The following is a 26,500-nucleotide window of genomic DNA, read 5'->3' as shown; positions in this document are numbered from 1 at the left end:
AGCACACCAGCCGCTGCCTTGCCTACCTGGTTTCCCAGCTGCCACCTTGCCCTGTGTCTTCTCTGTCCTGGCTGCCTGTCTCCACTCCTTCTACCAGTCTGGATGAATGTTTCTTTAACTCCTTAGTTGTTGGATTCCCCGTACAGTTCGATTTTCTGTGAGTTCTGGTTGTTTTTTGTTTTCAAATTGGTTGTGTGAGGAAGCAAAGCGTATCTACTTATACCCTCATCTTGGATGGAAGTCTAAGAACACTTTAAAAAAATAGAATAACATGGCAAATATGCCTCACATTCAAGAATCTTAACAGTTCGAGCATTTATTGTTAGCCAATTTTAATAAAACTTTGAGTAGTAAACAAGTGTTTTGTTTGTTTTAATTCTAGATGTGAAAACAGACAAGCTATGCCTGGATAATGCCACAGAGACAGAGAGCATCATGAAACTTGCTAAGTAATCTACTTCTGGTCACTAAGACTGGACAGTTTGCAAAATGTTTTACAAACCTCAAGCACAGTATTAAAATACTATTAGTATAGCAGTATTTGTGGTAGTATTTTAATTTTTGTTGCTTTTCAAACTCCTTATTAAGTTTTTATTTATTTAAGATGTTTTACTTCAACTAGTATAGTGATAATTATTTTTATCTTCAGTATTATGAGATTGGATGTAATTGTGACATTGATTTGAAAAAAGAAAAACCACTGGAGATGAAATATGAGCTGTCTGCTTATTCTGTTACCTTACTGAATAGCATTTAGAGAGAGTTCCTTATTTTCCTCCTGATATTTTTAAAAGTGGAAATACTAATAACCTTCCAAGTGGAGTATGTGAGTCTGAAGCTCTGAATGGTTTCTTAATGCATACCCAAGACTGCAGTGTCAGAGAGGCATCACATTTTGCCTTATTTTACTTGTTAACAGTAATGCTAAAAGAGGGAGCAAGTATCAAAATCAGAAATACAAATGATGAGAAGTCTGACACCTTTATTTTTAAGGGAAGTTGACTGTAGTGCAGAGAGGTGTGGGCCTGTCTGGAGTGACATGGTGTCTAAGGGTCCATCTCAGAGTGAATACAGGCTGCCTGTCTATGAGGAGCTGTGATTTGTCCAACATGCTGGCCTGTTTCTTTTATGCCTGTGCTTTGTGCCATCCCCACCATTCAATGCAGACATCAGAGCTCTAGAATTATGTAAAGGAGGAATCCAACTCATTCCACAAGACCTTTTAACTAATTTTACAATATCTAAGGAGGCATTAGGGCCTTAAAATGCATTTTGAATGGAGTTAGAAGTACAAGAAAAATTTTACAAAAATCCTGTTTAGTCTAAAAGTTGATTTTAATATTAAAATTTTAATTGTACAAATTTCAGGTTTTATACTGAGAATGTTGAAATTCCTCATTTTCCTCAAGATTTTGAAGTTGCAAAGTATGACATCTTGGAAAAAGTAAGAGTTTGATTTCTATTTGGAAAAAAAGGTTGTCTGAATGTCTTACAATTGTTCTTCCTGTTTGATAATTGTCTCATTGTTTTGAAAAATTATGCATATCCTAAAGGATATTTCTTTTTTTAATATATTTTATTGATTATCCTATTACAGTTGTCCCATTTCCCCCCTTCACTCCCCTCCACCCTGTACACCCTCTCCCACCCACATCCCCCCCTTTAGTTCATGTCCATGTGTCATACTTATAAGTTCTTTAGCTTCTACATTTCTCATACTATTCTTACCCTCCCCCTGTCTATTTTCAACCTACAATCTATGCTACTTGTTCTCTGTACCTTTTCCCCATCTCTCCTCTTCCCACTCCCCTGTTGCTAACCCTCCATGTGATCTCCATTTCTGTGGTTCTGTTCCTGTTCTAGTTGTTTGCTTAGTTTCTTTTGGTTTTGCTTTAGGTGTGGTTGTTAATAATTGTGAGTTTGCTGTCCTTTTACTATACATGTTTTTTCTTTATTTTCTTTTCTTAGATAAGTCCCTTTAACATTTCATAAAATAAGGGCTTGGTGATGATGAACTCCTTTAACTTGACCTTATCTGAGAAGCACTTGATCTGCCCTTCCATTCTAAATGAAAGCTTTGCTGGATAGAGTAATCTGGGATATAGGTCCTTGTCTTTCATGACTTGGAATACTTCTTTCCAGTCCCTTCTTGCCTGTAAGGTATCTTTTGAGAAATCAGCTGACAGTCTAATGGGAACTCCTTTGTAGGTAACTTTCTCCTTTCCTCTTGCTGCTTCTAGGATTCTCTCCTTCATTTTTACCTTGGCTAATGTAATTATGATGTGCCTTGGTGTGTTTCTTCTTGGGTCCAACTTCTTTGGGGCTCTCTGAGCTTCCTGGACTTCCTGGAAGTCTATTTCCTTTGCCAGAATGGGGAAGTTCTCCTTTATTATTTGTTCCAATATGTTTTCAATCTGTTGCTCTTCCTCTTCCCCTTCTGGTACCCCTATAATTTGGATGTTGGAACATTTAAAGATGTCCTCGAGGTTCCTAAGCTTGTCCTTGTTTTGTTTTTTTTTAATTCTTATTTCTCCATTCTTTCCTGTTTGGTTGTTTCTGTCTTCCTTCTGGTCCACTCTATTGTTTTGAGTCCCAGTTTCCTTCCTATCACTATTGGTTCCCTGTGCATTTTCCTTCATTTCCTTTATAGTAACCTGCATTTGTTCATCTAATTTGAGACCAAAATCAACGAATTCTGTGAGCTCCCTGATCACCAGTGTTTTGAACTGTGCATCTGATAGATTGGCTATCTCTCAGTCGCTTAAAAGGATGAGCTTTGGGGCATTGATTTGTTCTACTGTTTAAGCCATCTCGCTCTCAATCTTTTTTTTGGGGGGTGGGTCTGGTCACTCCTGTTACAGTGAGGGGCGGAGCCTTAGGTGTTCACCAGGGCTGGGCACCCCAGTCGCTAGATTGTGACAACGTTGTATGTGAGGGCAGGGTCAAGAGGGAACAATGGCAGTTGCTCTGTTCTCCATGGGACTTCAGTCCCTTCTCTGGGATCCTGGGTTGTGCGCTCTGCCCTGCTCCACAATTGCTGCCTCACTGGGTCTGCCAGCTGCCGCTTGTGTTCTCAGGGTCAACCCGCTGCAATCTTGCGTGCCCCAGATGCCTTCCGCTCCCCCGATGCCTTATGTGCCCAACTCTCTCTGCTCTCCCCGCGGTGACCCGTGACCCACACCTGGCTGCTCATCTCCACCCCTCCTACCGGTGTGGATGAACGGGTCTATTTTGACTTCTTGGCTGTCCGACTTCCATTCAGATAAATTCTCTGTCAGTTCTGGATGTTATTCTGCCTCTAAATTGTTGTTGTTCCAATCTTGGTTGTGCACAGAGGTACAGTGCATCCACCTATGCCTCCATCTTGCCCCGATATTTCTTAATATATGAGTTGATGTTTAACAGTCAAGAAAATTTTTGCATTTAAAATATAATGTTTAATTTTTAGTGTAAAAGTAATTGTTTGTAATTATTGTAAAAGTAATGCATGCTTGTAATAAAATATAATAGAACATTAAAAATAAAGGTCCTCCCTCTTTTTAACAGTTTCTGATATATTAAGAGATTTGATACAAGTATTTACACCATCTTGAATTTCCAATACTTTTCATTTAAAAGAAAAATAAAAATACTTTTCTCCCACATCACACAAATGCAAATTAACTTTAACATTCAAAATGATCTCCATTTATATATTTTTTGTATTTTAATAAAATGTAACTTGAAAATGACATTCCCTCTGTGTTAAAGAAGATATAAAAAGTGGTATCATTTAGGGCAGGGGTATTAAACTTATTTTCACTGGGGGCCACATCAGCCTCATGGTTGCTTTCAAAGGGCCGAATATAATTTTAGGAGTGTATAAATGTAACTACTCCTTAACAATTAAGTGAGAGATCGGCGCTGCCATTGGTAGAAACTAAGTGCTGGGCTGGATAAAAGAAGGTGGAGGGCCGGTTGCAGCCCGCAGGCCTTCTGTCTGCCACCTGTGATTTAGGCAGTTCTGGCCAAGATGGAGGCATAGGTAGAAACCCTTCACTTCCTCACACAACCAAAAGGAGGATAACAACCAATTTAAAAACAATAAACAACCAGAAGTACCAGAAAATCAAACTGCATGGAACTCTGATAACCAAGGAATTAAAGAAACAGGCAACCAGACCAACCAGACCAGTAGGAGTGAGACAGGGCAGAGGGGCAGACAGAAAGAACCTGTGGCAAGGTGGAGGACTGTGAGGGCAGGGCTGGCTAAACTGAAAACTGAGACTCAGAGCTGACTGTGGACTATGGCAGGGGGATTGCCACGGTGGGAGAAGCTCCTAGTCTCACAGAGAGTTTGTTGGAGTGTGGGCTAGAGCTGAGCAGGAGAGCTGCATTGTTTCCTCTCTGGCCCCTCACCCATAGGCAGTGCCACAATGCAGCAAGGAGGGTTGCCCTGCCCTAGTGAATACCTAAGGCCACACCCCCTTACAGCATAACAGGAGTGCTGAGACAAAGAAATATGGCCCACATGAAAGAACAGCATAAAACTCCAGAAAAAGAGCTAAGTAACAAGGAGACAACCAATCTATCTGATGGAGAGTTCAAAACCCTGGTAATCAAGATGCTCACAGAACTGATTGAGCTTGGTTGCAAAGTGAAAGAACAAATGAAGGCTATACAGTGTGAAATAAAGCAAAATATTCAGGGAACCAACAGTAACAGGAAGGAAACCAGGACTCAAACAACTTGGAACAAAAGGAAGAAGTAAACATCCAACTGGAACAGAATGAAGAAACAAGAATTTAAAGAAAAGAAGAGAGGCTTAGGAACCTCTGGGACAACTTTAAATGTTCCAATATCTGAATTATAGGTGTGTCAGAAGGAGAAGAACAACAGCAAGAAATTGAAAACTTATTTGGACAAATAATAAAGGAAAATTTCCCCAATCTGGCGAAGGAAGTAGACTTCCAGGAAGTTCAGGAAACCCAGAGAGTCCCAAAGAAGTTGGGCCCAAAGAGGAACACACCAAGGCACACCATCATTAAGTTACCCAAGATTAAAGATAAAGAGAATCTTAAAAGCAGCAAGAGGAAAGGAGATAGTTACCTACAAAGGAGTTCCCATAAGGCTATTAGCTGATGTCTCAAAAGACACCTAACAGGCAAGAAGGGGCTGGAAAGGAGTATTCCAAGTCATGAAAGGCAAGGACCTATATCCAAGATTACTCTATCCAGCAAAGCTTTCATTTAGAATGGAAGGGCAGATCAAGTGCTTCTCAGAGAAGGTCAAGTTAAAGGAGTTCATCATCACCAAACCCTTATTTTATGAAATGTTAAAGGGACTTATCTAAGAAATTGAAGAAGATCTAAAACTATGTACAACACAGTAAAATGATAATAAACTCACAACTATCAACAACTGAGCCTAAAAAAAACCCCACCAAAAACAAATACTAAACAAACAACTAGAACTGAAACAAAATTAGAGAAATGGACATCACATGGAGGGTTTTCAGTGGGGAAGGGGAGAGGAAGAATAGGGGGGAAGGTACAGGGAATAAGAATCATAATTGGTAGGCAAAAAATAGATGGGGAGAGGTTAAGAATGATATAGGAAACAAGTCAAGGAACTTACATGTACAACCTATGAATGTGAACTAGGGGGAAATGCTTGAGGGTGGGGGATGCAGAACGGAGGGGGGATAAAGGGGAAAATTAGGAAAACTGAAAGCATAATCAATAAACTATACTTTAAAAAAAAAGAAAACTGGTGTCATTTAAACATATGCAGCTAGACCTATAGTAAAAATACAGGAGTGAAATATACCTAAATATTAATAGTGGTTATATATTGATACTATGATTTCAGTTTATTTTTTATTTTATCTTTGAACTTTTTGAATTTTCTGCATGATATCTCCAAATGAGCATGTACTAGTTTTATAATCAGCCTTTTAAAATGGCATGTACAATTTGTTGTTTAATTAAAGCTGCTTATGATAGACCAAGCTGTTTTCCAGGTGGGGCCCCAGGGAGGTCAGGAAACTGCCGTGGTGGAGTTGCAGTGCTCCCAAGACCCAGGGGACCCAGCCTTCCTCATAGCCGCACACTTCCTCCCGGCCAGTGGCACTGAGGTAATGGTCTTTCTATCAATTTCTGCATGTTTATTTACCCTCATTCATAACTAGTTCCCTTAACATTGGCTAGTGAAGTAGCCAACCTATTCATATTTTTCGTTTTGCCTGGTACATAGGTTTGAAAAGTCAAAATGTGTTCCCTTTTGAAAATTGCCAGGTAAGGAGAGCAGGGCGAGCCCAGCACCCCTTGACCAGAACAGCACAGAGGGGCTCATTGGAGGAAGACATTCACTGTATAGGGTTCTTGCCCCTGTACTGAGCTGCTTACAGAAACTTTCCATACCTTTCGAAGCAATCCATTCACACACCTACTGTGTACCAAGCATTCTACTAGAGGCCAGAATCCAAGTATAAAGAATACTTATACCTGCTCCTCAGAAATTGCCACCTGGGAGGAAATAGCACATTTATGACTGACCCTCTGTGACCCACTGTGACCCACTGTGACAGCAAAATGTCTGAGCTGTTGTAGGCTTTGAGCTGCAAGGAAGGCTTTGTAGAGACCAATCTAAAACAACTATGAAACAAAAATAAATTCAGAACTAATACCTAAAGTTCAAAGAAAATGCTACAAAACCGTCAGACTGTCTTCTATTATTAGACATTCAGCTTACAGTCAGGAAACAGCAGCACGCATGGGCACTGCTCAGTGGGGCTGGTGGTCCTCCCAGTACTTGGCTCAGGCTGTGGACATGCTTGCTTTGTGCCCACACCAGGGTTAGCTCTGGGCAAGGAAGGAGGCTCATGTCAGATGGGTGCAGATCCACCTGGCGTAGAAGCTCACCCCCAGGAGCCCCTGACTTTTAGAACAGGGCCTGGGGTCGAGATGCCCTTAATTAAGGGAAGAGTCTGTTATTGGAGTCACTTCTCCCAGGGAAGCCCCATCACACAGGTTTCCCATCGCTGTTTATGGTTCATTCACTGAATTTCCAGTCCCAATGCAATTGACTGACAAGTCACTATTACCAAAGCTATTTTGCCTAATATTACAGCTGGCACTCCACCCTTAAAGGTTTCCATGGGAACAGCTATAAAAAGTTAATCCAAGCTCAGGTGTGTCCAAGAAGGGGAAAGGGTTTTGTTAACCTTTCACCTTAACATGTAGGCTATATTTGGTGGAGGATTTAGTTGTGTGGGTAAAAACTGAAAATCAACTTGGAAATAATGGTACAATGTTATCATTTTTTTTTCTTTATTGAGAAAAAAACAATGACACTGCCTAAGCCAGCAAGTCTCTTCCCGCTCTCTGTAGGACTTGTTGCTGGGCACATTCTTCAGACATGTGTCTCCATGGTGAGTCTGTTCACCTTGATAGAAATGACCCTCACTTAACAAGCAGAGAAGGAGCTGTTCCAGAAGAGATTCTCTTCTAGACCCTTCTCTTTTATTAAACCATTTTGATGGAAATTATGTTAAATTCCACCTTTTTAAAAAAGATTTTATTTACTTTTAATGGTTTATTTTAAATTTTATTTATTTTTTCAGTAGTCAGAACTCTACCTTCTTCAATGCAGTACTTGAACATGACATAGTTTTTTGCCAAGTCTTAGAGGTGTCCTGTAGCTACCAGTCCAGGAGGAGGTCTGTCAGTGTCATGGTTCCCTTGACAATAGCAGGGATCTAAGGCCTTGTTTATGTTCCTATCCCCATGGTACATAGTAGGTATTCAGTAAAGATGGACACTAAGTTACTGTATCCTCATATGCTCACATTTTTGCTACATACTATATTCACAGCCTAGAGATCAGTTCTCTGTAAAGCACACCTCTGCGGATGCAAGTGAGTACTATGAAAATTACATTGAAGAGCTGAAGAAACAAGGATTTCTACTAAGAGAATCTTTTACCCCTGAAGCCACCCAATTAGCATCTGAAAAATTGCAAGCAGTAAGATTGATTTATTTATGTTATTTTGTGTTATCAACTATTTTTAAGAGAAATGTTTTCTTTATGGCAAATGAAAAACTGGTCAGAGAGAAGAGTGGGAGTTAGGAAAAGGAACAGTGAACCCACAGAAAGGCTTGTAAGCTACAAAAGGAGTTCCAGGATGAGCCTCAAAACTTAGGGCTTATTCCAGCAACAGATCATCACAGCTATCAGATTCCCCTACAACCTGGGCCAGGAGTCAGGGTTCCTTCACCCTTAATACCACTTAACCTCATTCCATTGGCAGGCCTAAAGTTTAGAGTGAAGAAAATGGCAAAAGGAAAAATAAAATGGGACTAAAAGAGAGAAGGAGGGAAGAGGGATGGTTTAGGGAGGAGGTAGAGGGAGAGCTGAACAGAAAGGGGAGGCCCATAGTATCAACAGTTACTTGTGTGTGAGCAGCCTTCTCTTGGCTGTAATTATTCTCATACCTCTGATCATCTCTATTAAAAATAAACCTACGCATGAAAACTTTCTGTTTTGTTGCTATTTTGTTGCAGTTGCTATTGGAGGAGGTAATACATTCAAGCACTCTGAGCCAAGAAGTGAGTGATTTAGTGGAGATGATTTGGACAGAGGCGCTCGGCCACCTGGAGCACACGCTCCTGGAGTCCATGAGCAGGATCAGTCTTAATGATGTAAGTCACACGTGTCCTTGAAACAGAGCCTGCACCCTGACAAATCTACTTTCCTGGTTTCTTAGCCTCAGTGGCACCACTTCTGTTTGAGCAATGGTTGTTATTTTTAGATACATTCCTGTTCTTTCTTCTTATTGTGGAGCAGGCCACACTGAGGAGAGATAAGCTTTTAAGAAAACCAGACATTCCCACATGTAAAATGTCAGGCATGATTGCTGATTAAAGCTTGGCTCATCAGGAGGCCCACTTCTCTTGGTCAGGAGGTTTGTACAGGCCTGAGAGACATGGATGTTCTTGGTCTTCTCATCCCTAATCAGATCCTAATCTACTCCATTGTACCTGCTTCAGAGCCTTGTACCTCTGACCCTCCAAGGGGAAGAGAGGCAGGCTCCCAGCCCTCCAGAAACTGCTCTTCTTAATTATATACAATTAAAAGAGCAGATGAAAGAAAATGTTCTCAGTGGTCCAACTTGTACAAGTACATTCTCATATTCAAATAATACAGACAATTCCTCTATGGAATTAAATGAATCTATTTCAGGGCAAAAATGTTTCCTGGGGTAGAGTCCAAAAAGTACTTGTGTCATTCAAAACATGTTCTGGTGCGGTTTGCTCCTAGTTTGATTCTGACATATTTCTAAGTGTCTCATGTGAAAAGCAGGTCTCCTACCATTGCATGAGTACTCCTTTCTCTGTGGATATATAGATATAGACATATGGATTGTATGTAGTACAGACTGTGGTTCTTCCCTCTCGTTAAGCCAAGCCAGTTTGGGAAACTCCTCGTGGCGTTGTCATCACCACTAGGATATATCTCCAGTAAACACCGTGTTTATTTTATGACAGGTGTCCAGAAAACTAACATTTACAACATGTCTGGCAACTATTTTAGCTATTTTTATATATTTCTTCACTTTCTATATGATTAAGATCTCATTTTAATAAGTATATCATCTTCTGTTTAAAGGTGAGCAAAGCAGAGGGAATTCTCCTCCTAGTAAAGCAAGCACTGAAAAATGGAGAGACAGAAGAGCAACTGCAAAAGATGATGAGTGAGTTCTACAGATTAATACCTCACAGAGGTACAACAACAGAAAAGGTTAACCTGAGACTATTAGCCAAGAAAGAGGACCTCTGCCAGGTAAATCCCTGGAATATAGAATTCAGTTTAAAATATGTTGGGGGAGGGGTCTTTTCAAATCCGATGAACAAATTAACACTGAGTCACAGAAGGTATCTCTAACTTCTTTGAGTTTGCTCAAAAATAAATTGCTGAGCCATTTTAGAACGTTTTCAGTCCTCATGGAAGTTATCTGAACCGTATTTCCAAACTGGAAGGTGTTGGAATAGTAGTACAATTGCAAATATGTTTAGAATTGCTACTCTGTAAAATAATTTTCCAGATCAGAAGATGAGTTGGGATTCTTTCTGCAAAGAAACAAAGTTGCCCCTGACTTAAACAATGAGGAGATTTATTACCTTGTATAACAAGAAGTCCAGATGTATAGTGGCTGCTGGTCCAATGCACTTCAAGGTTATATTTCTGACCTGCCTATAAAATGACAGCTTCTGTCAGCCTGACTCCCCTTTCCATCAGCTTACAGCTACAATTCATAGCATCCCACCCAGAATATGTGTTTTGGTTTCTCTTAGGGGAAGCCCCTGGCAGACTTTTATTCCTTTAGTCAGAATTGAGTTATGTACATTCCTGAGGCAGTCACTGGCCAGGGGAATGGAGTTACTGTGACTGCTCAGAAATGGGTCATCCCCCTCAAGCTGCAGGGGGAGGAGTAAGGCTCAGTTAGCAAAAAGGAATATAGCATGGAGGCAGCCACAGTCCACCCCACCTTGGATGAACTTGTGTGACTCTCTGGCTCTGAGTTGTCTTGTTCATGGTTGAAGGGATTGAGCCAAGGTCAGAGATGCCTGACCTAAACTTCAGAGGAGTTTATAGATGTGAAATTTTGCACATTTGGGGGAAATTATAGCTTTCAACAGGTTCTCAGAGGAGTCTGTACCCCAAATCAGTGAAGAATCAACAATGAGATGATATAGGACCCTTCCAAATGTAAATTCCATGATTTGTCTTACATCCAGAGTGAAGAACCTTTATCAATGGTTTTGCTACTGAGAGGGTATGGATGCTGCCCATCCAGATACTTTTTAATTTAAATTTTATATTTTCAAAAGATAATATATCTACCTAATTTAAAATTCAAAATGATACTAAAAAAGTACACTCAGAACAGTTTCTATTATACACTGTTCCCTCTGACCCATCCGCACTCCTCATGCTGATAAACATTTTGACTAGTTTCTTGTTAGTGTTTGTACAGTTTCTTTATGCAAATCAATACGAATAAGAATATAGCATATTACTTTATATAAAAATAGAGGGTAGAATAATATTTAATAATAATAATAGTGTACTATCTTTGCCATTCTGTACCAACTTCCCTCATTTAAAATACTCTGTACATGGGGATTATCTTCATAGTAGTCCACTGTGGGATGTACCACATTGGAGGGCATACTGCCTGTCATTGCACATTTCAATTCTTTCTGGACTTTGCTATCACAAACAGAGCCACAGGGAATAACCGTGTATGTTTGTCATCTTCTCTGTGTACAGTGGTAGCTCTGGGATATGGTGCCAACAGTCAACATGCTGGACTAAAGGATGTAACTGTGATAGACTTTGTCTGATTCCCTCACAGGGGTGATACTGTTCTGCCCTCCCACCACCAATGCATGAGTTTCTATTTCTGGTATTCATGCCAACAGAGTATTTGTCAATTTCAGACTTTACCAATCTCTTGATTGGAAGTGATCCCTCCGTGTGGTGAGCCTGAGCACTTTTTCAAATGGTTAAGGGATGTTTGTGTTTCTTTTTCTGTGAACGGTCTACTCATGGCCTTTGTCTCTTTTCTTTTGGGTCTTGGTCATTTTCTTCATGATTTTTAGGTCCTCTTTATAAGTTAGGAAGCTTCATCTGTGATATAAGTTGCAAGTATTTTCTGCAGTTATTTGGTTATTTTACTTTGCTTGTGATGACTGTGTTGGTGGTAGTTAACTTGTTCTCTTTTACCATACAGAAATTTTTACTTTTATTTAGACAAATGTATCCATTTTTTTTAAATTTAGTTTTCAATTACCATTGCCATACAGTATTATATTAGTTTCAGGTGTCGAACATAGTGATTATACTTGTATAACTGACGAAGTGATCACTCCAAAAAATCTAGTACCCATCTGGCACTATACATAGTTATTATAATATTACTGACTATATTCCCTGTGCTGTAATTTGCATCCTTGTGACTGTTTTGTAACTGGAAATTTGTACTTCTTAATCCTTTATTTTATGGTTGGTGCATCATAAAGACTTGTGACAATATCCTTTTTATTCCCAAAGATGCTAAAAGCAGCATAATCCTCTATTAACCCTAATTCAGAATATCTAGGAGCTGTGTTCTCTCCTTCAAACTCCATTATCTATGAATATATTAATCTTCTTGGGTTCCCACTTGGGGAAGGGACCCATGTCCTATGCATCTTTGTATCTTTCAAGTCTAATACAATGCATGCCATACAGAACACGCTTAATGCCTTTTTTGTTAAGCAGAATTGAACTCGCAGCCTGTGGATCTGAGTTCCTGTTTTGTCACTCTCCCTTCCTCACTGCAGGATCATTAGCAAGTAATTAGTTTAACTTCTCAGAGTCTCACTTTCTTCATCTATACAATGAGGACAATAAGATCTAATAATAGTAAGTCCAGTGTTGTAGTATAGTTAAAGGAATAATGTACCCCAAAACACTTTATGAATAATGAAGTATTGTCCTCATGTACACCATTATTATTTTTTAAGATTTTTTTACTTTTTAAATTCATTTTTAGAGAGAGGGAAAGGGAGGGAGAAGGACAGGGAGAGAAACATTGATGTGTGAGAGAAATATCCATCAGTTACCTCTCGTGTGCTCCCACTGGGAATCTGGCCCACAATCCAGGTGTGTGCCCTGACCAGGAATCAAACCAACAACCTTTTGCTTTGTGGGATGATGTCCAACCCACTGAGCCATGTCAGTCGTGGCCACTGTTATTATTATCGTGTACAGGTCTAGCACAAATAATGCCCCTTTTTTATTACAACATCTTTTATTACAAAATCATAAGCATGTATTTCTGTAACAGAACAATATCACACCCAAGCACACCATATGATATTTTAGGTGAAATGTTCAAATTAAAACTATAAATTATTACACCCATATTATTACCCTACCAACCACACTCAGGCAGGCATTACTTCTACCAGACCCTGTAGTTTGCTGTCACTGAAGTGACTATATTACCTTTAATATGCCACTTACATGCCCTGGCTGGTGTGGCTCAGTGGATTGAGTGTCACCTTGTGAACCAAAGAGTTGCTGGTTTGATTCCCAGTCAGGACACATGCCTGGGTTGCTGTCCAGGTCACCAGTGGGGGACATGCAAGAGGCAACCACACATTAATGTTTCTCTCTCTCTCTTCCTCCCTTCCCCTCTCTCTAAAAATAAGATGAATGAAATCTTTTAAAAAATATATGCCACTTACAACACAGGTAGATATTAATCAAAAGCTTTGGTGAACAAAGCTTATTTTTCCAATCTTTTTGAGAAAATGTAATGTAATGTAAATTTTTGGATATGTGGTAATTCTAACATCTGTGTATCATTTCCATCCACAGCTAATAAGAGACATGGTTAATGTCTGTGAAACTAATCTTTCCAAACCCAATCCACCATCTCTTGCCAAATACCGAGCTTTGCGATGCAAGATTGAGCATGTAGGACAGAACACAGAGGAGTTTTTAAGACTTAGAGAAGAGGTATTGCAAAATAACCACAGGTAGGCATGAAGAAATGCATTTCGATCTGTTCTTCTGTAATGTTATTTCAGATTTGGAAACAATCGATTGCCACAATTCCCTAGATACATGAATTCTTGGTAACGAGGTAACTGTGTTGTGATGACCAATTACTTCTTCTGTGTATGTTTTTTAAAAATTTTTAAATTGATTTTAGAGAGAGGAAGGGTTAGAGAGGGGTGGGGGAAACATTAATTTGTTGTTTTACTTATTTATGCATTCATTGTACGTGCCTTGACCAGGGATCGAACCCACAGCCTTGGTGCATGGGGATGATACTCTAACCCTTGAGCTGCTTGGCCAGGACTCTTCTGTATTTATAATAGGGCATGAGGCAGTGTGCTATGGTTGAAAAACTCCCTACTATTCCACTTGGATTTCAAGGTTACCAAATCTTGGTGAGAATTAAACTAAAAAAATTGAAATAAACCCTAACTGATGTGGCACAGTTGGCTGGGCATCATCCCACAAACCAAAAGGTCACAGGTTTGATTCCCAGTCAGGACACATGCCTAGGCTGTGAGTTCAGTCCTTGGCTGCAGCAAGTATAGAAGGCAACCAATCAATGTTTTCTCCTACATCAATGTTTCTGTCCCTCTCTTTCTCACTCCCTTCCCCTCTCTCTAAACAAAAAATAAATAAATGAGGTTTTTTAAAAAATTTAAGTCAAAGGATGTTAAGGTTCTGTCTGAAGGGTGTTACATAAGAAAATGAATTTAAATTAAGATTTTAACATATATTTGTGTTATACACAAAAATATGTGTGTAACAGTTTCTAAAATGACCATTCTATGGCATAAGCATCTTGAAAACTTATAAGAGCTATGGCACCCCTCCACATCAGTCACCTCTTTCCTCACTCACTGTGCATGTTCCTGTTTCCTGTGCTGGTGTGCATTCTGCAACCTGTGGCAGCAGTAGTAATAACAAACACAGCTGATCAGCTGCTCAGACAGCTCTCAGTGATGTTAGGGCCTTTGTGGAATCACCTCAGCCAAGAGCCTGGATCCAGCCTCAAAGGCTCAGAAATTACTTTCATTAATTTTTCTCAGGGGTGGAGACTACTTTTATTGGCTTGGTCGTTCAACCCACAGCAGCACCCCTGTGCCTGAAGTCTCTCTTTTGGGCATTGCTGGCATGTTGAATCTCAGGTAACATCCAGGTAAACCTGCTTCAGCCTTGCACATGCCTTAGAGCCAACAGTGGTGAATGGCAGCTCTCATACCAGCTTGTGGGGACCAGTGGTTAAATTTTTAGAAATTTTGTTAACTGATTGTTAAACCACTAGGAGGAGAATTTACACCATGGAAGTCTGCAAATGCCCCAGTCAGGTCATGTGTAGGTTTCGTTGTTGTTAGGAGTTGGTTTTCCAGTGCTCTACTCCAACCAGACCTAGCCACTCCTTCCTGTGGATGGATTCAGACCTATCTCAAAATATGTTCTGTCTTTCTCAGGTGGTAATCTTTAAATTTCATTCCCAATACCACTTCCACCCACTAAGAAGGTTATATTTTAAAAAGTGGTAAATTATAAGTGTTGATTAAAATGGGGAGAAATAGGAACCCTCACACATTGCTTGTGGAGTGTAAAATGGCAGAGCTGCTATTTGGCTATTCCTCAATAAATTAAACACAGAATGATCACATGCCTCAGCAAGTCCACCCTAGTTGCAGACCCAAAAGAACTGAAAATAAGTGCTCAAACGGATACTTGTACATGAATGTTCACAGCAGCACCATTCAAAAACCAAAAGGTGGAAATGACTGAAATATCCATTAATGGGTGAATGATTTAAATAACAAGATAGGATATATACATGTAATGGAATATTATTGAGCCATTAAGAGGAATGAGGCACTGACACATGATGCAACACAGATCAACCTTGAAACCATGATGCTGAGTGAAAGAAGCCAGACAGAAAAGACTGCATATTGTATGACTCCATTTATACGAAATGTCTAGAATAGGTAAATCTGATGCAGGGAGACAAAAAGCAAATTGCCTGGTTCCAGGAAAGGAGGAATGAAGGCTGACTGCTAAATGAGTATGCGGTATTTGGGGTGATGAAATGTTTAGGAACTAGATAGAGTGGTGGTTGCACAACATTTTGAGTGTACCAAATACCACTGAACTGTACACATCAAAATATTTAAATTTATGTTATGTGACTTTTGCCTCAATTTTTAAAAATCCATTCTTTAGATCCTTTCCTTATTTTGCTTTCATATATAATCAGATTATTTTGATTTCTTTTGGTTTGACTTTTGACCCTCCCCTTGATTTCTGCTGTGATTTTTTAAAATATATTTTATTGACTATGCTCTTACAGTTGTCCCATTTTCCCCCCTTCACTCCCCTCCACCCTGTACACCCTCTCCCACCCACATCCCCCCCTTTAGTTCATGTCCATGTGTCATACTTATAAGTTCTTTGGCTTCTACATTTCCCATACTATTCTTACTCTCCCCCTATTTATTTTCAACCTACATTCTATGCTACTTATTCTCTGTACCTTTTCCCCATCTCTCTTCCTCCCACTCCCCTGTAGTTAACCCTCCATGTGATCTCCATTTCTGTGGTTCTGTTCCTGTTCTAGTTGTTTGCTTAGTTTCTTTTGGTTTTGCTTTAGGTGTGGTTGTTAATAATTGTGAGTTTGCTGTCCTTTTACTATACATGTTTTTTCTTTATTTTCTTTTCTTAGATAAGTCCCTTTAACATTTCATGAAATAAGGGCTTGGTGATGATGAACCCCTTTAACTTGACCTTATCTGAGAAGCACTTTATCTGACCTTCCATTCTAAATGAGAGCTTTGCTGGATAGAGCAATCTGGGATGTGGGTCCTTGTCTTTCATGACTTGGAATATTTCTTTCCAGCCCCTTCTTGCCTATAAGGTCTCTTTTGAGAAATCAGCTGACAGTCTGATGGGAACTCCTTTGTAGGTTACTGTCTCCTTATCTCTTGCTGCTTCTAGGATTCTCTCCTTAATTTTTACCTTGGCTAATGTAATTATGATGTGCCTTGGTGTGTTTCTTCTTGGGTCCAACTTCTTTGGGACTCTCTGAGCTTCCTGGACTTCCTGGAAGTCTATTTCCTTTGCCAGAATGGGGAAGTTCTCCTTTATTATTTGTTCAAATATGTGCTCAATCTGTTTCTTTTCCTCTTCCCCTTCTGGTACCCCTATAATTCGGATGTTGGAACGTTTAAAGATGTCCTCGAGGTTCCTAAGCTTCTCCTCGTTTTTTTTGAATTCTTATTTCTTCATTCTTTCCTGCTTGGATGTTTTTTTCTTCCTTCTGGTCCACTCTATTGTTTTGAGTCCCAGTTTCCTTCCCTTCACTATTGATTCTCCATGCATCTTCCTTCATCTCTTTTATGGTAACTTGCATTTTTTCATGTAATTTGTGCCCAAAATCAACCAATTCTGTGAGCTTCCTGATCACCAGTGTTTTTGAACTGTGCATCTGATAGATTGGCTATCTCTTAGTCACTCAAAAGGATGAGTCCTGGGGGATTGAGCTGTTCTTGTGTTGGAAACATGTCTCTCTCTCTCTCCTTTTTTTTTTTTTCCGGTCTGGTCGCTTTTGTTACAGTGAGGGGCAGAGCCTTAGGTGTTCACCGGAGCTGGGCACCCCAATCACTAGATTGTGACATTGTATGTGGGGGTGGGGCGGGGGGTGGGGGGGAACAATGGCGGTAGTTCCGCTCTCCTGGGGCGTCAGTAACCACCCTGGGATCCTGGGTTGCGCGCTCTGCCCTGGTCCACAATGCTGCCTCACTGGGTCCGACAGCCGCCGCCTGTGTACTCAGGGTCCACCGCTGCGCTGCAATCTTGCGCATCCCAGATGGCTTACGCACTCGGTTGCCTTACTCTCCCGGTTGCCTTATGCACCCAGTTCTCCCCGATCTCCGCGCCACTACCCGCGCCCACTCCTCCTCTCTGCCCCTCCTACCAGTCTGGATGAATGGGTCTACTTCAACTTCTTGGCTATCCAACTTCCATTCAGATAAATTCTCTATCAGTTCTGGGTGTTATTCTGCCTCTAAATTGTTGTTGTTCTAATCTTGATTGTGCGTGGAGGTACGGTACGTCCACCTATGCCTCTATCTCGCCGGAAGTCTCTGCTGTGATTTAATACTAATGAAGAACCTGGTGACAGTGAAGGTAGAATCAGGAGGAGAGTGACTGGCTTTTCCCAGGGAGTCAAAGGGAAGACCTGAAGAGGCAGTGCAGTTCAACCACCTAATACAAGTCAAGCAAGCCATTGGAGATCTTGCCATCCCACCCACCAAAGGTGGGCTTTTTTCTAGGAAGAGATTCTGCTGCTGGGAAAAATTAGATTTTCTTCATTTCATTTCACTAGTAATGATTTATTTCATATTAATTTTTGTTCTTAAATTTATACTTTGCTAAAAGTTTAGCAACTGTGTAAAAACATGAAGAGATTAAAGATCACCCCATATCTTACCACTCAGGATAGCCCAGAGATTATATAACTACTGTAAACACTTTGGTGCAGAACATAGATCTAACTGATTTCTGGTTCTTCTCTCCATCCAGTGGTATGCTGGTGGACTAGCGCTCTGAATAAAAGTCCTGATTTGTAATATTACTTGGCTTTTGTCCTGAGCAATGGTAGGAGTATTTACATCACTTGACACCATTGAGCATGGAGCTACGAAGACTTGCTCAATAAGCTCTCATTATGCCTCTTATTGAGGCATTTTTTAACCCCTCAGCACCTACAGCTCTTTCCCTCAGTGGTACCCCCAGTTTTTTCCCATGGTTCCCCATCTTAGCCACCCACCTGACCTTTGATGAGTCTTTCTCCCTTGTCCCCACATTGCCATGTTCTGTCCATTCTGCTTCCAAATATCTTTAATCCACTGGCTTTCTTTTACACTGCTGCCACCTTTAGTGCAGACCACTGTTGTCTCATCTATAGCATGCTTCCTGATGTTCTTGCAACTCCTGCCCAGTCCAATATGTTTTCCCATAAGAGGCAGTTAGATCTCGAAAATATGTACAGCATTATGTATGCCATGTTCCAATACATGTCACCTCCAAAGAGAGGCCTTTCTTGACCACCTCTCTCTGAACCTGGTTGTTTTCTTCAGAAGCACTTAAAATCAGGCATTTGTTAACTTATTGATTTTTGTCTCTCATTAGAATGTAAGTTCCATGAAGCAAGAGACCATGTTATCTTACTTCCAGTGCCTGTCAGAATACTTGGCACTGAGTCTCTTTATAGAATGAATGCATGAATGAATGAATGGGCTCATTCAACGTGTGTATTTTATATAGTATATAGTATATGACAAAATTCGGAATCAGTAGGTTTTGTAGTCTACTTTTTTGAAAAGTATTTTAGACAGAGAGGGGAATAAAGACAGAGAGAAAAAGGAAGAAACATTGATTTGTTGTTCCATTTATTTATACATTCATCAGTTGATTCTTTTAAGTGCCCTGACCAGGGATTGAACCCACCACCTTCATGTATTGGGACGACACTCCAACCCAACTAATCTTGTCAGCCAGGGCCTTGTAACCTACTTTTAAAATTTATATTTTACTGTAAGTTTTACTTCACATTCTTATTTATTTTTTTAGTGTGATTTTTAATGGCTGCATAATATTTCCAAGATATAATGTGTTATGATTCATTGCATCAGATGTTTGGGCTATTTGGTGGTTTCTGTTGCTAATAATGATTTTTCACTTTGCTTTCAATTATTTAACCTCAAGATTTTTTCCTAATTCTTACAGTAAAAGACCTGTGGACGTCCTGCAGATATTTAGAGTTGGAAGAGTGAATGAAAGCACAGAGTTTCTGAGCCAGCTTGGCACTGTGAAGCCCTTGCTGCACGGCTCTCCTGTGCGGAGCTTTGTGGGAATCCTGTCCCGGTAAGTATGCCATCTGCCTTTGCCAAGTTTTTCAGCCCCACAAATGTGAAGTGTTTTACTTCTGCTCAGTTTTTTTTCCATATATGACATGAGTCTCTTCAGTAAAAGTCAGCCAGCTAACTGCATTCCAGACGAAACTGAACACTTTAAATTATGAGTATATAATTTAAATGATGTGTTTATTATATATATATATATATTTTAAGTATAGTATATGGGTATGAATTGTTCTTGAAGACAGCATCACAGGAAGAAGGTGATTATCTATTTTATGAATTTTCCATGTGTGTTTCATCTCGGGAGAGTCCAAAACTTAAAGAGAAAGGTCTAATTAGAATGTCCAGATACAATTCAATATATCACTGTAGTTTTCTATTTGCTTTGAATAACTGCTTAATATTAGGACTGAAACTGAAGTCATAGGAAGCAGGGGAAAATATGATTGAATCTGGACTATAATTAATACCTAATAAGAAACTTAAAAAGAATCATACAATATCCACCAGGAAAAAACTTTCCACAGCCATTGAGGGGCCCAGAAGACACTTGCACCCATCAGAAGTATGCCAATTTTCCTTGCATTAACCAATAAATTTAGTGATATCATAGTAAAAATATTAATGAGATTTTCTTAAAAGAAATAAAAAGCTAATTCTACAGCATACATTTTTCTAAAAATTTAACATTACCAGGATAATTCTGAAAAGAAGAGTAACAAGGGAGATTAAACAGGCATACATTAAAAATATATTTTCAAGCTATATTAAAACAGTGAGATGGTATATAAATGGATGAGTGAACAGAATAAACAGTTCATAAATAAAAAATAGAGAATTTATATATGATAAAAGTAGGTTTTATCTTTGTGGAAGGAACATAATATTTTCAATACTATATATTGGGATAAATAGATAATCACCTGGAAAAAAACAAAAAGTTAGACCCTTATCTTGTTTTTCACATTTAAATTAACTTCACATGCAGCAAAGATTTAAATATTAACACTAAAACCATAAAGGTACTACTGAAAACCAAGAAAATATAAAAAATAATAATCTTTAAAATAATAATCTTTGAGTGAGAGTGGCCTTTTTAAAAATTATTTTATTGTTATTCAATTACAGTTGTCTGCATTTTCCTGCCACAACTCCTCTCCACCCCAGACAAACACACCTCCCTCCCTTGCTTTCACCCTCCCCCTTGCTTTTGTCCATGTGTCCTTTATAGTAGTTCCTGCAAACCCTTCTCCCTATTGTCCCCTCCCTTCTCATTGTTAGGTTGTTCTTAATTTCAATGTTTCTGGTTACATTTTGTTTGCTTTTTTCTTTTGTTGACTATATTCCAGTTAAAGGTGAGATCATATGGTATTTGTTCCTCAACACATGGCTTATTTCACTTAGCATAATGCTCTCCAGTTCCATCCACACTCTCTCAAAAGGAAGAGGAGCTACTTCTTTCTCTCTGCTATGTAGCATTCCATTGTGTAAATGTACTGCAGTTTGTTTGTTTGTTTGTTTATGATATAATTGAGGCATTTTATTTTTAAAAAAATTTTAAATATATTTTATTGATTATGCTATTACAGTTGTCCCATTTTCCCCCATTACTCCCTTCTGCCCTGTACACCCCCTCCCACCCACGTTCCCCCCTTTAGTTTATGTCCATGTGTCATACATATAAGTTCTTTGGTTTCTACATTTCCCATACTATTCTTACCCTTCCCTTGTCTATTTTCTACCTACCATTTATGCTACTTACTCTCTGTACCTTTCCCCCTCTCTCCCCCTCCTACTCCCCTGTTGATAACCCTCCATGTGATCTCTATTTCTATGGTTCGGTTCCTGCTCTAGTTGTTTGCTTAGTTTGCTTTTGCTTTTGTTTTAGGTGTGGTTGTTAATTATTGTGAGTTTGCTGTCATTTTACTGTTCATATTTTTTATCTTTTTCTTAGATAAGTCCCTTTAACATTTCATATAATAAGGGTTTGGTGGTGATGAACTCCTTTAACACGACCTTATCTGAAAAGCATTTTATCTGCCCTTCCATTCTAAATGATAGCTTTGCTAGATAGAGTCATCTTGGATGTAGGTCCTTGCCTTTCATGACTTGGAATACTTCTTTCTAGCGCCTTCTTACCTATAAGGTCTCTTTTGAGAAAGCAACTGATAGTCTTATGGAAACTCCTTTGTAGGTTACTGTCCCCTTATCTCTTGCTGCTTCTAGGATTCTCTCCTTCATTTTTACCTTGGTTAATGTAGTTATGGTGTGCCTTGGTGTGTTCCTCCTTGGGTCCAACTTTGGGATTCTCTGAGCTTCCTGGACTTTCTGGAAGTCTATATCCTTTGCCAGATTGGGGAAGTTTTCCTTCATTATTTGTTCAAGTAAGTTTTCCACTTGTTGCTCTTCCTCTTCTCCTTCTGGTACCACTATAATTCGGATGTTGGACCGTTTAAACATGTCCTGGAGGTTCCTAAGCCTCTCCTCATTATTTTGAATTCTTGTTTCTTCATTCTTTTCTGGTTGGATGTTTCTTCCTTCCATCTGGTCCACTCTATTGTTTTGAGTCCCAGTTTCCTTCTCATCATTATTGGTTCCCTGTACATTTTCCATTATTTCACTTAGAATAGCCTTCATTTTTTTCATCTAATTTGTGACCAAATTCAACCAATTGTGTGAGCATCCTGATTACCAGTGTTTTGAACTGTGCATGTGATAGGCTGGTGATCTCTTTGTCGCTTACTTGTATTTTTCTGGAGCATGGTCTGTTCTTTCATTTGGGCCATTTTTTTTGTCTCGGCATGTCTGCTATGTATAAGTGGGGAAGCCTTAGGTGTTCACCACCTAAGGTGTTCACCAGGGTGGGGCAACCCATGTCGCTGCTTTGTGATGCTGTATGTGGGGGAGGGGTCAGAGAGGGAACAATGGCGCTTGCTCTGCTCTCTCCCAGATTTTAGTCACTTCCCCTGCTACCCACAAGCAAATTAGGCCCTTCTGGTGCTGATTCCCGAGTGTGTTGGCTTGTGTATGTCCTAAGACCCTGTGGGTCTGTCCAACAAACTCTCCTGTGAGGCTGGGAGTTTCTCCTGCTGCTTCAACCCCTACACGTGTTTTCAAGCAGAGGTTTGAGGCTGTATTTCCCAGAGCTAGGGCCTGGGTTGAGCAGACCATCCCGCTCCCCAGTTATTTCTCCTGGTTTATCTGCATGAGAATGTGGGACTGCCCAGTCCGCAATCTACCACCTCACCTGGTCTGCCCACTACTGCCTTGCCGACCTCAAATCCTCTCTGCCTCACTGCCCATCTCCACCCCTCCTACCAGTCTGGATGAATGTCTCTTTAACTCCTTGGTTTTCCAACTTCCATACAGTTCGATTTTCTTTCAGTTCTGGTTGTTTTATTTGTTTGTTTGTTTTAAATTGTTGTCCTTCTTTTGGTTGTGTGAGGAGGCACAGTATGTCTACCTACGCCTCCAATTTGGCCGGTTGTTGTACCATAGTTTTTTGATCCACTCATTCACTGATGGGCACTTAGGTTGCTTCTAGCACTTGGCTATTGTAAATTATGCTGCTATGAACATTGGGATGCATAGGTTCTTTTGGATTGGTGTTTTGGGGTTCTTAGGATATAATCCCAGCAGTAGAATTCCTGGGTTAAAAGGCAGTTCCATTTTTAGTTTTCTGAGGAAATTCCATACTATTTCCCACAGTGGTTGTACCAGTCTTCATTCCCACCAACAGTGCACTAGGGCTCTCTTTTCTCTACAACCTCTCCAACACTTGTTTGTTGATTTCTTTATGATGGCCATTCTGATTGGTGTGAAGTGGTATCTCATTGTGGTTTTAATTTGCATCTCTCTAATGGCTAGTGATGCTGAGCATCTTTTCATATGTCTGTGGGCCCTCTGTATGTCCTCCTTGGAGAAGTGTCTTTAAGTCTTTTGCCCATTTTCTAATTGGGATTTTTGGCTTCTTGGAGTGGAGTTGTGTGAGTTCTTTTTGTATTTTGGAGATCAAACCCTTGTCTGAGGTATTATTGGCAAATATGTTTTCCCATATAGTTTGTTCTATTTTCATTTTAATGCTGTTTTTTTTTAGCCATGTGGAAGCTTTTTAATTTGATGAGGTCCCATTTGTTTATTCTTTCCTTTAAGTCCCTTGCTTTAGGGGACATATCAGTGAAGGTGTTGCTGCGTGGAATGTCTGAGATTTTCCTGCAGATTTTTTCCTCTAGGACTTTCATGGTGTTGTGACTTACATTTAACTCTTTTATCTCCCTTGAATTTATCTTTGTCTATGGTGTAAGTTGGTGATCGAGTTTCATTTTTTTGCATGTACTTGTCCAGATTTCCTAACACCATTTGTTTAAGAGGCTATTTTTACCCCATTTTATGCTTCTTTCCCCTTCGTCGAATATTCATTGACTGTAGAGACTTGGGTTTATTTCTGGGCTCTCTGTTCTCTTCCACTGGTCCATGTACCTGTTTTTATGCCAGTACCAGGCTGTTTTGATTACAGTGACTTTGTAATACAGTCTGATCTCAGGTATTGTTCTCTCTCCTACTTTGCTCTTCTTTCTCAAAATTGCTGCAGCTATTCAGGGTTGTTTATGGTTCCATATATATTTTTGAAATGTTTGTTGTATGTCTGTGAAATAGGCCATTGGTACTTTAATAGGGATTGCATTGAATTTATAAATTGCTTTGGGAAGTATGGACATTTTGATGATGTTAATTATTCTAATCCATGAACATGGTACATGCTTCCATTTGTTTGTGTCTTCTTTAATTTATTTTTTCAATGTTGTGTAGTTTTCTAAGTACAGGTCTTTTACTCCTGGGCTAGGTTTCTTCCTATGTTCTTTATTTTTCTTGTTGCTATATCAAATGGAATTTTTTTCCTGATTTCTGTTTCTGGTATTTCATTGTTGGTGTATAAAAATGCCTTTGATTTCTGAACATTGACTTTGTATCCGCTGTTTTGCCAAATTTACTTATTAAGTAGAGTAGTTTTTTGTTGGACTCTGTAGGATTTTCTATGTATACTATCATGACATCTGCAAACAGTGACAGTTTTACTTCCTCCTTTCCACTTTGAATGCTTTTTATTTCTTCTTCTTGTCCAATTGCTGTGGCTAGGACTTCCAATACTATGTTGAATAGAAGTGAAAACAGACACCCTTGTTTTGTTCCTGATCTTAGTGGAAAAGATTTTAGTCTTTGCCCATTGAGTTTGATGTTGGTTGTAGGTCTCTTGTCTATGGCCCTTATTATGTTGAGGAATACTCTCTCTGTTCCCACTCTGCTGAGTGTTTCTATCATAAATGGGTGCTATACCTTATCAAATGCTTTTTCCACATCTATTGGTATGATCATGTGATTTTTGTCTTTGCTTTTTTTATGTGATGTATTACGTTTATTGATTTGAGAATATTGTACCATCCTCGTATCCGTGGGATGAATCCCACTTGGTCATGGTGTATAATCTTTTTAACATATTGCTGGATGTGGTTTGACAATATTTTTGTTGAAGATTTTAGCATCTATGTTGTTCAGTGATACTGGCTCATAGTTCTCTTTCTTTGTTATGTCTTTTTCTGTTTTGGGGATCAGGGTGATGCTGGCTTCATAAAAAGAGTTTGGGATTCTTCCCTCTTCTTGGATTTTTTTTTAATAATCTGTGAAAGATAGGGGTTAGCTGTTCCTTAAATGCTTTGTAAAATTCTCCTGTGAAACTGTCTGGCCCAGGACTTTTGTGTCCTGGGAGTTTTTTGATTACTGCTTTGATTTTGTCAGCTGTTATTGGTCTGTTCAGGCTTTCTCCTTCTTCATTCTGTTTTGGAAGATTATATTTTTCCAGAAATTTATCCACTTCACTGTGGTTTTCAAATTTCTTGTCATATAGTTGTTTGTAGTAATTTCTGTCAGTCCTTTGTATTTCTGTGGTGTCAGTTGTAATCTCTCCTCTTTCATGTCTGATTGTGTTTATTTGGGTCCTCTCTGTTTTTTTTTTCTTCATGAATCTGCTTAAAGGCTTAGCGATTTTGTTTATCTTTCCAAAGAACCAGCTCCTGGATTTATTTATCTTTAGAATTGTTCCTTTAGTCTCTTATGTTGTTTAATTCTGCTCTGTCTTGGTCATTTCCTTCCTTCTACTTGCTCTGGGCTGTCTTTGTCGTTGTTGCTTGAGTTCTTGTAGATGTAGGATTAGGTTGTTTATTTGAAATGTTTCTACCTTTTTCATTCATGCCTGTATCACTATGAACTTCTCTCAGGGCTGCCTTTGCTATGTCCCATGAGTTTTAGATTATTGTGAGTTCATTTCCATTTGTTTCCAGAAACTTTTTGATTTTTTCCTTGATCTCAGTCTTAACCCATTCATTATTTAATAGCATGCTATTCAATCTTCATGAGTTTGAGTATTTTTGAGTTTTTTCTTTGGGGTTGGTTTCTAGTTTCAGGCCCTTATGGTCTAAGAACATGCTTTCTATGGTTTCAACTTTCTTGAATTTGTTGAGGCTTGTTTTGTGTCCTATCATGTGGTCTATCTTTGAGAATGTTCCATGTGCATTTGAAAAGAATGTGTATTTTGCTTCTTTGGGATGAAAGATTATATATATGTAATCAAAGGCAGCCCTGAGAGGGAAGTTCATAGTGATACAGGCCTGAATAAAAAAGGTAGAAACATTTTAAATATATATATATTAAGTTAAGTCCATTCTATCTAACACATCATTCAGTTCCACAATGTCCTTGTTGATATTTGTTTGGAAGATCTATCTATTTTTGAACAGTGGGGTGTTAAAATCTCCTAGTGTAAGTGTGTTGCTGTTACATCTTTCTTGAGTCCCTCCAAAATCTTCCTTATGTATTTGGGTACTCCTATGTTGGGTGCATATATGTTTATAATGTTTATATGTTCTTGGTGGTTTCTTCCCTTGAGTATTATGAAGTGCCCTTCTGGGTCTCTTTTTATGGCCTTTGTTTTGAAGTCTATTTTGTGAGACATA

At 39.3% G+C, this 26,500-nt stretch overlaps 1 protein-coding gene across 1 annotated transcript in view; it reads left to right on the top strand.

Annotated features, from left to right (window-relative positions):
• The window catches only part of PARP4 (poly(ADP-ribose) polymerase family member 4), a 124,276-nt gene that overhangs the window by 8,836 nt on the left and 88,940 nt on the right, over positions 1-26,500 (top strand). Inside the window, exons 4-11 of the mRNA XM_045844759.1 lie at positions 383-449; positions 1,369-1,444; positions 6,002-6,115; positions 7,855-8,004; positions 8,544-8,681; positions 9,649-9,822; positions 13,411-13,571; positions 19,360-19,497. Coding sequence (XP_045700715.1) covers positions 383-449; positions 1,369-1,444; positions 6,002-6,115; positions 7,855-8,004; positions 8,544-8,681; positions 9,649-9,822; positions 13,411-13,571; positions 19,360-19,497 — 1,018 coding nt within the window. The remainder of the gene's footprint in view (positions 1-382; positions 450-1,368; positions 1,445-6,001; positions 6,116-7,854; positions 8,005-8,543; positions 8,682-9,648; positions 9,823-13,410; positions 13,572-19,359; positions 19,498-26,500) is intronic.

This window comes from Phyllostomus hastatus, unplaced genomic scaffold (assembly GCF_019186645.2).
Source record: "Phyllostomus hastatus isolate PE091 unplaced genomic scaffold, TTU_PhHast_1.1 phas_contig_41, whole genome shotgun sequence".
NCBI classification, from domain to species: Eukaryota; Metazoa; Chordata; class Mammalia; order Chiroptera; family Phyllostomidae; genus Phyllostomus; species Phyllostomus hastatus.
This window is presented reverse-complemented; position numbering and strand designations above follow the sequence as displayed.